The following is a 12,256-nucleotide window of genomic DNA, read 5'->3' as shown; positions in this document are numbered from 1 at the left end:
TTACCTTTCTCGAACTGACTTCCCACAAATAAAGCAAGTCCATTTCCTCTTTCCACCGTGAGTACATTCTATATGACGTTTCAAATTTCCAGTGTCATTGAATTGACGACCACATATATCACATGGGAAGGGTCCTTTAAAAAATAGCATATATTTGAAATTTAAAGACATATTAAATTATTCAACAGAGGTACCACAAGTTTGTTCCTACCACCACCAGGCATGGAGGTAAAATCCTTAGTAGTCTGAAATTATGTTTTTATATTCTCTTCCCCTCGAGGTCACTTATTCCTGAAAGGCATTTCTAGACCTTAGGCCCAAAAATGTGACACAAATATGTTCATTTTGAATACTCTAATGCATTCATTAACTGAAATGGATAATTTCTAGTTTTAAGCTAGACTGAATCAAAATAGAAAATACTACACACAATTTCTATATAAAGCAGCAATGGGAACTTTTGAAAAAATGAAAAAGTGAATAGTTCATTATTTGGAAATAACCTGCTGTTCACATAGAACAATTTGTCAGCAACACTGAGAAAACACTGTGACACATTTCTGCCCATTCTTACCAAACTAAACCCACACTTGTCAGTGACTCCGTAACACAAAGACCTTACCTGGTTCTGAATTTTACTATTTATTGAGAAGGTAACTGGAAACAGTAAGTTCTACAGAATAGGAAGCTGAAGCAAAAACACAGCAAAAGGCAGTGGCAGACACAGCTTAAGGAAACTGTTTGAAGGATGGTAGTTCAGAATTTGTGAAAATGAAGTGAAGTAGGAATTACAATGAATTACTCAACAGTACAAGGGCAAGACTGAGAACTTGGACATGTGTTCAGAAACTACTTAAAGCAAATCTGGCCCATGGACATAGGACATTTCTATATTCAAAGTGAGATGAGACTTCAAAAACTATATTATTAGTACACTAAACATTCTTATTTAAAGTGTATATTTCTTTGACCGTGGGATTTGAATTTATTACTTATTAACTCATTCAACAAATACTTACTGACTCATTCCTAGTACTATGAGAGCTCCCTCCCTCCCTGCCTGCACTGAGGAAAGAAAAGGTCTCCAAATAGTTGGGAAGGCAAAGGCAGTATTTGTACAACTGAAAATAAAGCCATGAGATGTACAGCCAAGATGAGCCTATATGACAAGCAGGAGTTAAGTGAAGCACTAACCATGCACTCATAAAGTCCTTGGACCCTGTAGACTCTCTTTTCAGTTGCTGTCCCACAGAACGAGGAAGGAACAGCATCTACCTTCGTATTGCTGATGTGTTACTTGTTAGCATTCTCCAAAACCACTTTTCCCCCATGTTGGATACTCAGTTTTGCATGTAAGCAGCTTATCTCAACTCTTTATTTGACAGTAAGCTAGAATCTTACCATCAGGTAGAACTTCAAAATAAGTCCATAAATAGGATAGAATTTTTAGATCTGAACTTTTTGATCTGACTATATATCTCACACTTACAAACACACATATATTAAAAGCTCTCCCTTAACTGTTCCATTCTCTCTCTCCCCTCCTTCCCTCCTTCCCTCTCCCTCTCTCCCTCTCTCCCTCTCTCCCTCTCTCTCTCTCTCTCTCTCTCTCTCTCTCTCTCTCTCTCTCTCTCTCTCTCTCTCTCTCTTTCCTCAACAGGACATACAGTCCTAACAGAGACAGTACAAATGTACTGTTGAATACAACAGGAGCTCCTCGTCACTTGCACCATCACTGCATAGGACAGTAGATAAGATCCACAAAGGCAAGCACTCTGGAGACAGTGATCACGGACCAAACTGTTTCAAGAATCATTTCAAGTGCTGTGATTCTCAGGAATCACTCACCTGAAGCTTAAGCAGTTCACAGCAATGGACGTGTAGAAGGAGGGTGAAAAGTGACCTACTACCTGTCACTAAACACCTCCTTTGTTGTCTATTCATTATCCTTACAGAGCTACGGATAAGTCCTGGGCTTCCCAGGCCATACATCTGCTCTAGGACTGAGCCACATCGCCAGCCACCACACATTAGCGTCATGAGTTAAGGGGAGAAAAAAAAAAGAAAAGAAAAAAGAAATGCCCAAGCCTATGTTTAATATTTTTCTTAAATATAATGAAAAAAATATAAGCCCATTATATTTATTTCAAAAATAGAATACTCAGAGTTCTTGAAAATAGTAACTACAGTACTAGAAATAACACATATTCAGAAAAAGAGAATATAAACTCAAACCTATTACAAATGACCTTTGTGGTGACTGTTTTACATCTGGAATACAAATGTACTGCACTATGAAGTCTTACTCTTTAAATGATACCATACCTGTAAGTTCTTCTTAATAAATGTCACCTCATATAGAAATTACACACAGTAACTAAGCATGTGTGAGCAGAGAATTAAGGTTTACTGACCTGCTTGATTACGTGCTGCACTGTACTCTAATCAGGAGCCACAATCTCCCTGGACACTAAGGCAGAACTTGTTACATAGCCAGCAGCTGTTCCATGGGTGGTTTTTACTAATTTGAATATCAGTATCTTTCCTAGAGTATTTTTTTCAGTTACCTTTATAACTAAAGCTTTAGCACATTAATTAAACTTCACTGTCTACCGTTTCTGTATCATTTCTCTTATTGAGACTAGGTAAAATAGACTAGGTATAATAGAAAAACAAGTAATAGTTTAACAACAGTAACAACGAATTACTTTTAGAAACATCCTGCTCAAAAGCTCTAATAGTTATCCAGTTCAGGATATGCTCATAGAAAAGAATAATGCTGGTTACCTTAAAACTTTGAAGCTCTAAGAATGCATAGTGGACTAACTTTATAACTTAGAACTATAGTCTATCTGATATTTCTCAAATAGTGGCTACTAAATGATACATTTAATTGAAGTTGATATAGAAAATCATTAACAGAAATGGAGGTAGAATCAAAAAAAATCTGCCAGTTTACTTTTACAAAAAGAAAAAATCAACTATAGTTTTCAAATCAAACTAGTTGTCCAATAACAAGCAGGCAGTGGGGTGGGGAAATGGCACAATGAATCGGAACATTTCCTGAGCAGGAATGAAGACCTTACAGTCAAATCACCAGAACCCAGGTCAAAAGGCAGGCACGGACAGCGCAACTGTAACCCCAGTGTTATAAGGCAAGAAAGAAAGATTGGCTAGTGCTTGCTGGTCACCAGCCTAGGTCCAGGCTCAGTGAAAGACACTGTCTATAGGGAATATGGTGGAGTGACAGTATAGGACATGAGACACCTTCCCCTTCCTCTTCCTCTGGCTTCTGCATGCTCAAAATGAGAGGCACCTGCACATACACATGTGCATACACCACAAACAACCACAAATGGACAAACACAAACACAAAGCAGTTATTCCTGCTTTAGAATTACTAGGATTGAACTTAGTCAAAACAAACAAATAAACAAAAAAAAAAAATACTTGGAAAAAGTTAAGCTAAAAAAAACTACCTTCTAGCAATAAGTGCTTTCTATATTATAATCACAAATCACAATAACGCCTTGAAGTTATCTGACACTTTGATCAAGGCAATAACAATTCAAGATCCTTTAACAGTTTTTCACTGACATAATTTTAAAGCATTGTTTCATCAAAAAACAAAAACACAAACGTGAAATTGAAAATAAATCAGGCTACTCACTTCTATACTTGTCAATATCCACTTTAAATATAGTACCCAGTACAATTTTCTAGATCAATTCAAAAAAGATTATTAATTTAATTCTGAAAGATGTAAAATACTAATACAGCTTAAATCTACATTGGTTTTGTCAGCTCATTGTTGGTTCACACCGTGCTTTTGTGTAAAAAGTGTTTGCTATTAAGCCCATCCATATAAAAAGGAGTTTGGATCATACACCACTTCATAACCAAATACTCCAAGAACTAACATTTGATCACTCTTCATGCATGCTGGATAATTTACAACCACCTATAAATCCAGCTTCAAGATATGCAATACTCCCCCTTTTATGGCCTCCATGGACACACACAGCAAGAACACACATGTGCGCACGCACACACACACACACACACACACACACACACACATAATTAAAATAATAAAAATAAATCTTTAAAAAAATTAAAAGTATGTTCAGGTCAGAGAGATTGCTCCACAGGTAACGGTGGTTGCACTGAATCCCATGACTTCAGTTCCATCCTTGGGACGCACACAGTGGAAAGAGAGACCGACTCCTACTTGTCTCACTATCACCGTGTAGGAATAGGAAAATGTGACACACACAAATATCTACGTGCTTTTAAAAAGAATTCCCAACATTCAACAATAAAAATAAACAAATAAATCCACTAAACAAAAGGCATAAAGACTTAACAGAACACCAAGGACAAATTACAAACACGTGAAAAGTTGTTCCACACTATATCTCCAGAAAAATGCAAATAAAAGCAATGATATAGTAAGCAGAGTTCTGGCGATACTAAATGTTAAATACTATAGTAATGAAGCTCTAATCCTTGCTGGTGAGAATTAAAAATGGTACAACCATTTAAGAAGAAAATTAGAAGACAAACTGTATACATTCTAACAGGCCAATAGAGGTTTTCTTTAAGTTCTTAGGTTTTTATCAACAAAACTTGCAAACAGATAATAACAGCCATATTACAATTAAGTACCAAAACTTGGAAGTTCATCATTTTTTAAAATGTACCATGTGGTGAGGATGCTGATGAGGGATGATGCTATGCATGTAAAGGGTGGTAACCATGTGGTGAGGATGCTGATGAGGGATGATGCTGTCTGTGGAGTCTGTCAGTACAAGAGCTATCTGCACTTTTTCAATTTTGTTATGAACCTAAAACTGTTTTTGAACAAAAAGACATATCTTTGAGATTATAATTACTCATTTTACACTTTTCTTTCCTTTCTCCAAACAATACAGATTTTTAAGAGGAAAAAGTAAAGTTTAATAGTAGTGAGCTCTTCGAGAGTCAGACAATCAGAAAGTAGATGACTATTTTACAAGAGTATAACTTACCTAGATGGAACTTCTCTTGATGCTTTAACCGTGCAAATCTGGATTTGAAATGTTCTTCACAATAGGTACATTTAAAAGGTTTATCTTGTGAATGCAGAATCATGTGTTCTTCCAAGTGTGGTCTTCGAGTAAAAGATTTCTTACAAATCTAAATGAAAGTATACATAAAATGGAACTACTTTAATTTAAGCATGAATTAAAATACAAAGGCTATAACAAGGATAAAACATTTACATTCAAGAGAAGTATCTTCCAACAAAAAAAGTACCAAAAGATAATCGATTTTCTACCTGTGCTAGGAAAGGAGGAAAATAAACACTAGAATTATAGTCCCAAATTATGCTAAATTAACCCTAAAGTAAGGCCATATTGTATGTTTAACATGGCTGTAAAATACTTAGTGTCTTAATTCTAGACAGCAATTTCTTTTCAAAACACAAAGATTTATTTTATACATGTGAGTGTTTTGCATACATATAAGTATGTGTAGCACATGCATGCCTGGTGTCCATGGAGGTCACAAGAGGACGTTAGAGCCCATGGACTGGTTTATGGATGATTATGAGATGTCATGCAGGTGGCAACAAAATATGAGTCCTTTGCAAGAGCAGTGGGCTCTTTGAACCGCGAGCCGCCTCTCTAGCCCTGAATATCAATTTTTTAATCCACGAAATAAACCCAAATTTTATTTCCGGAATTTATATCAGGGATGAAAAGATTTTTAGCATTATTATCACATTATTTAATTAGGATTATAATTAAATGACAGAAATCACTTATCTTGAAGTTTTCAGAAATAAGAAAAGATGGTTTATAAAAACGTGATACATGTCAGGGACTTAAAAGGAATGAAGCTCTTATAGCAACAGATAGCAGCACCAACCAGGCACAGTTCCAAGATTATTTTATTTAATGCTCAAAATATACTACAGAGCACACAAAACTACCAATATCATCATTTGTAGAGTTGAGGACGATAAAACCTCATAAGCTAAAGATATTATGTTGTATAGAATCAAAGAAATTAACCTCGATTTCTTGAAACCACAATCAAAACTGGGAATGATTCTTAAGTGTCCTACATAAGCAAGTTAGAATGAAATGTATAACAAGCAATATTAAATACTAAACTATATGCAACTAAATAATGAAAAGAGTCCCTAAGAGTGTGACAAAATAAACACCAATATTTTGTTCCTATTCCCACAGAAAAATACAGCTGAATTGTTCTCCCCCAACTCTGTTTTAGCACTGACTGGTTTAACCAATAGCATGGAGTGGAAGTTATGATCTTGGACTTCAAAGGCCTTGACTATGTTTCCTGGCTCGATCTCGAGTCCTCCCCACCACTCCTACCACTGTCTCCTTCCCCTCCCCCTCCCCTCCTCCCCTTCCCTCCCTCTCTCTGAACCTAGCTGCCATGCTGGAAGTGTAAAGAAAGCCCAAGCAGCTTCACGGAAAACAAAAAGTCACTGCCTATCCTTACTAACCCCAGCCATCAGGCATCACCAAGTTGGCAGCCATACAAGTAAGTCAATGAGAAAGTGCCTCAAAACCAGACAAGATCATCCTCCTTTGACTGACATCACACAGAACCAAAAGAATACCAAGCAAAGCCTTGACCCCACTTTGGTTCCGAATCCACAAAAGTGAAAAAAAGGAAAATAGCAGTTTAAGGACCCTAAAGCTTCAACATGGTTTATTATACAGCAACAGACAACCAGGAATGGGGCGTTAACTTTAATACTTTATAGTCTGCCACAGTAATGTCAGAGACTGGCATACACACCTATAAAGACAAGCACAGTAATTCTGATAATTGCATGCCAGGGGCAGATCAGGGAAAACTACCAACCGAGGCAGATTCTCCACTTCTAAGTTTGAGAAAACTAACGCATCACAGGCTAAATTTAAAAAAATCAATTAACTATATTTAATAGGTTCTAAAAGTGAGAGAAGTTCCATTACTTTTAAAGCCCAATTACTTTGATTTTCAAATAGAAATTACAAATTCTTACATCACATTTCCAACTCTCAGTCTTAGTCTTCTTAATGGAAATAAATTCTTGTGCATTTTCAGGATGAAATCTATCAAAGAAAGAAAACATTGAGAAAATATGTTAAATAAGTCTGTATCCCATGTGAATCTGTCAACAGTGCTTTCAAGATCAGACATTATCACAGTGTGTACACACGTCACACTCAGGAGGCTGACGCTAGAGGGTCGAGAATTGTAGGCTAGCCTGTACTACAAACCAAAGCTGTGCTTCAAAGCACAAAGAACTAGATAGGACTTGTTTACTGTTGGTTTTGTAAACACAGGGGTCTCACTCTGTAACCCAAACTGGCCGTAAGCTTACAGCAATCCACCTGCCTCAGCTTCACATATGATGGAATTAGAACAATCCGCAACCTTACGCACCTTAGATACTGGTTCTTCTTACAAGCACAGGTACATATATTAAGAATACAGGTCCCATCGCTTAAACAGTTTTATACATATATCTAAGTTACACAGAAATCAAGAAAAGCAAACATATTAAAATGTACTCTTAAACAAAATCTACATGCTTTCAGGTATTTCAATTTTTAAAGTTAATATTAAATAGTCATGAACTTTTCCATCGTAAAAGTAAATATGGAAAAAAAATTAAAGTCATGAATTTCTGAAGGCACACTTGTCAAAACTGGATTTTTTTTTAAAGGATAATCACAGTGCATCTTAAACTTTACACTCCCAGCCATACACCTGCCGCGCTGTCAAAAGGCTTTATAAACTACGAACAAAGCGACGTTTCTTGTTACTTGTGTTCACACTGGGAGGACAGTGGCGCAGGCTCCGAAGCAGGATACTTGCCTCTTGACGTGCTTGGCTAGCGTCTTCTTGCTCGCGTGCAGCTTATTACAGTAAGGGCACTTGTGCTCCTTCTTATGAAACTCTACCTCGCTGCTGTGCTTCTTTCTGTGAACGGTTAGGTTAGACTTGGTCGAATAACGCTGGTGACAGATATCACACTCAAAGGGCTTCTCACCTGTGTGCACACGGGTGTGGCTCTCATATTTCCCTACAAGGGAGAAGAAAATTGAGTTCAATGAATCTGCTGTGCTGTGACTGAAACATCGCAGTGCAATGAAAAGGCGTGGTTTAATAAACATAATATATATATATATATATATACATATATAACATATATATAACTAAAAAGAAAACTATTTACCTAAATTTCTAACTAAATGAGCCTCAAAGACTCAGCACTTTGAGCTTATTGCTTAACGTATATTTTACTCAAATATCTAAGTTGTTTAAAAAAAGTACTCATTCATGGATTTTAAAAATCTTAATGGCTGAAATTTTTCTGAAAAAAAAATTGTTGACAAATTCTAAATTTTCAATGTATTTTTAAATGTAAAACTAACTTTTACCAGATATCCACTCATCATTTCTCATTGACTATATCTGCAACTTAATCTTCCTATGCAGATCCACAAACTTGGTGCTCAGGATTAGTAGATCTTATTCAAATATCATGAGGAAGAAAAACGTTTACTTACTTTATTTTTTTTTCACAAAAGGCATTCTTGAAGAATGCTACAAACCCAAAATAATTAAAATAACAAATAATTAACAGTATGACCTATTTGTATAAAAACTCCTTACAAAAATAGATGACTGTGTGTTTAGTACTGAAATGCTAAATCCAGCACATACGAGTAAAATCAGAGAAAGAAAGAAAGAAAAGATGAACAGGCATAAAAGGCATCCAGAGCCAGAGTCCCACCCGTAAAATTCACGCCTAAGATCTTTATCCACTCAGAGCCTATCACACAGGTATTTCTAATAGAAATGACCAAGAAATTGTAACGCAGTCTGCTCAACAAGAAAAGGACAAAGACAGACAAGTGGATGGCCTTAATTGATTTACATTCTTATTTAGCAAAAAATTCTTTCCATCACTAGAGACGAAAGCACCATAGGTGATCACGGGTCAGGTGATCATAGGTGATCACCTTAGCAGAAATGTGTGACCTGGAACAAATAACTTCTCTGCTTCAAGTCTTCTTTATCCCAACAAAGCACAGATAGAGAATTTCTGCAGATTCATCTTTATCCTCTTACACATCCGTGTATCCAGACAGCACCGTCAGTAACTGGCCCCTCCTCAGTTAGCTAAGCTTAGTTAAGCTGAAAATTTACTCTTAGTACCCGAGTTAGCAGCACTTTATGAAACTGTATCTAATAAATGAATTAATATAGATGATATTTAAAGCATTCTAGTACTGAGTAAACACTAGTAAATATCAGTCATTATTATTATTAGCCTCTTTAGATTCTTAGGATTAGAAAATAATTTATCAACTCCCATATGCATGAATCTAATTTCTTGGTCCCAAATGTGACAGGAAGAGTAACCTGAAAAGATGAGGTGTAACAAAATAAAAAAAAAATGTGCAGCAGCCGTTCATTTTCTATAAACATTATTACAGCTGTAAAGATCTTATACTAGTAATTAGTAGCATTTTTATTACAGTAAAAATCAAAACTTTTCTATTTTGAAATAAAATTTAAGATATGTTTTAAATATCAAAACCATTAAGTAGGAATAGTTAGACTTAAATTTTTAATTACTCACCTTAGACCACTAAAAAAGATTAATAAAAAAATTTTAAATAGCTCAAAATGGGCAAATACAACAGTGTGTGTGTGTGTGTGTGTGTGTGTCTGTCTGTCTGTCTGTCTGTCTCTCACACACACACACAGAGACAGAGAGACAGAGAGAGACAGAGAGAGAGAGAGAGAGAGAAACAAGGGAGAATGTGAGGGTGCTTACCCATGTGTATACATGCCAAGACCTGAGTAAAGCACAGAGTGATGACTTTTTCAAGGTTCTCCATTTTGTTGTCTTGAGATGAGGTTCTAAATGAACAATAAGTTCACCCATTAACTAATCTGGAGGCCAGACCATTTTTGGACCCCACCTGTGTCCATCTCTCAACTCTGGACTTACAGGTAGACAGAGCCATTCCCAACCTGTTATGTGGGACTCAATCAAAGGCCTCCGGTCTTCATACTAACAAGAGCCCAAACCCAATGATTTTCTCCTTTAATTTTGGAAATGTAGTAAATTGTGATTTTTTTTCTAATTTGCATGGTTTTTAAAATAAAAATTTGAGTAAGTTATAAAAGAAGAAAAAATAAAATAAATGTAATGATGTCAAGAGACCAAGAAAAATTCTCATAACACTAAGAATCACAGAAATGAAAAACTTAAATTTATGCATATCCATACTGCAGAGCCTATTTTATCCATGGATTTAAAATTCTGAACAAGAACAGCAGACATGCCTGAGGGAAAGCTCGCCTCAGAAGATCCCCGTGAGTCTCCAGAGATTAAAGAAAAAGAAAAAAAACAAAAAAACAAAAACAAAGGAAAAACCAAAAGAAAAAGCAAAATGTAAGCCCCCAGTAAATCTCAGGTTTAAGGCAAGTGGCAGGAGTGTAAGGTATGAAAAGACAATCCTCAATAGAAACTAATATTCACAATCTATTTCATTGGTTCACATTTGTGTGGTAGATGTTATAATAACAATATATAAAATCATGTTCTTTTCAAACTATCAGTCTCTGTTTAAAAACAGAAAAACACCTTACAGAAAAAAACTGCACACAGTAGTTTTCTGAACGAAATCTCAGTAAAAACTGTCTCAAAGTAGTAGTAAATCAAAGGTGTTTTCACATGAATAAATTTGTCTTGATGTGTTTCTAAGTTTATCCCTCATATATCTCAGCAAAAATTATTTTTCAAATTTTATATGCAGTTTTTACGAAGTATCACTAAATGAGCCTACAGATATTTCTAACCTGATATTGCTACTCTGAATTACTCCTATTCATATAGCATACGGTAAAGAGTACAGAAACGAAATCCTTAGATGTAGAGAATTACAGCAGTGTTACAATTAGCTAAGAACCAAGCAGAACCCCCATCTAAAAAGACCAAAAGAACTCATGTTTAATAAAGAGGTAGAGGGGACACAAAACATTTTTGTCACTGGAGAAGATTAGATTTACGCCAAACAAAGATTTCAGTTTTCTACAGGAAACAAAAAATATAAATTATCCGAATTTCTCTCTTAGCCCATCTGTCATCTCTCTAGTTTGCTTTTTACCCAGTAGGTTTTTGGTACAAGGGGCAGCAAGGTCAAAGGACTTATATTTACATGAGAATTGGATGAGGGATGGACAGCTGGGAGCCTACGGAAAGACATAACTAGATCAGGAGTGCTACTTGCAGCACCAGAAAGAATAAAAGATCCGAGTAATGGAACCAAACCTCTGGGTTATGTATTGTGCAGCTAATAGTTCAGGCAGAATCTCAGTGCTTATCACTTGCTCTCATAAACAACACAACCAAGTTAGGACATGGTAAAGAACACTTACTGGGTCCACACAAGCCAATGTAAACCCAGAGAGCATTCTTTAAACTTCGTTCAAGTTAGTAAGAGCTTGCTGACCTAAATACGCAAATCATACTACCTGAGCCAGCCTCGATTTAGTTAGACCAGCAAAATGATAATCAAAAATCTAAGGTGGACCATTGTAAAATGCTGTAAAAGGAACGAGCATGGTTTAAGAGGAACGACTGGAGAACAGCTATTAAATGGTTTTGAGATTAGGCAGACAAGACATTCCAAGTGTATCTTCTGCATACTCCCTCCGTTCTAGCTGTGGCCAATTGCTCAGTTGACATTCACCACAAGCACTGCTCTACCCTCACCCCACTTTTCATTGCCAACGCCATGCCTTCCGAATCCAAGCAGCATCCTGCTTCTGCCTCCCTGCTTCCTTCTGGCCTCCTTGGTTTCTCGTTTTCTTGCCTTACTTCCATCTTCACACTGAGGTCAAGATGATCGAGCTGTAACTCACTGTCAGTCTCTCCTTTTTAAGCTCCCTGCCCATCCCAGCAATTTCTTCAGATAAAGGTAAACCCCTCTGGATAGGATTCAAGTCATCCCCGAGTTGGCTTTCCTTTACTTGACTACTCTTAGTACCTGTCTTTTTTTTTTTTTTTTCTATGCCTCTTCACTTATCCGAAAGACACCCAAACCTTAGCAATTTCTAGAACAGACAATGCCTTCATACAGGGATCCTTCTACCTTGTAAATACTAACCTATTCTGTATGTTTGAGGTTCAATACTACTTGTTCCATGAAGCGAGTCATCATTT

At 36.3% G+C, this 12,256-nt stretch overlaps 1 protein-coding gene across 4 annotated transcripts in view; it reads right to left on the bottom strand.

The window, feature by feature from the left end:
• Zbtb41 (zinc finger and BTB domain containing 41) overlaps nt 1-12,256 on the bottom strand; it is a 29,252-nt gene that overhangs the window by 13,126 nt on the left and 3,870 nt on the right. For all 4 annotated transcript variants that reach the window (NM_001191670.2, XM_087580161.1, XM_087580160.1 and 1 more), the window contains 4 exon segments: nt 5-134; nt 5,031-5,178; nt 7,049-7,118; nt 7,888-8,095. In NM_001191670.2, coding sequence (NP_001178599.1) covers nt 5-134; nt 5,031-5,178; nt 7,049-7,118; nt 7,888-8,095 — 556 coding nt within the window.

The sequence above is a fragment of the Rattus norvegicus genome, chromosome 13 (assembly GCF_021556685.1).
Source record: "Rattus norvegicus strain SHRSP/BbbUtx chromosome 13, alternate assembly SHRSP_T2T, whole genome shotgun sequence".
Taxonomy (NCBI): Eukaryota; Metazoa; Chordata; class Mammalia; order Rodentia; family Muridae; genus Rattus; species Rattus norvegicus.
Note: the sequence above shows the minus strand (reverse complement) of the source record. Positions and strands in the feature narration are given on the sequence as shown.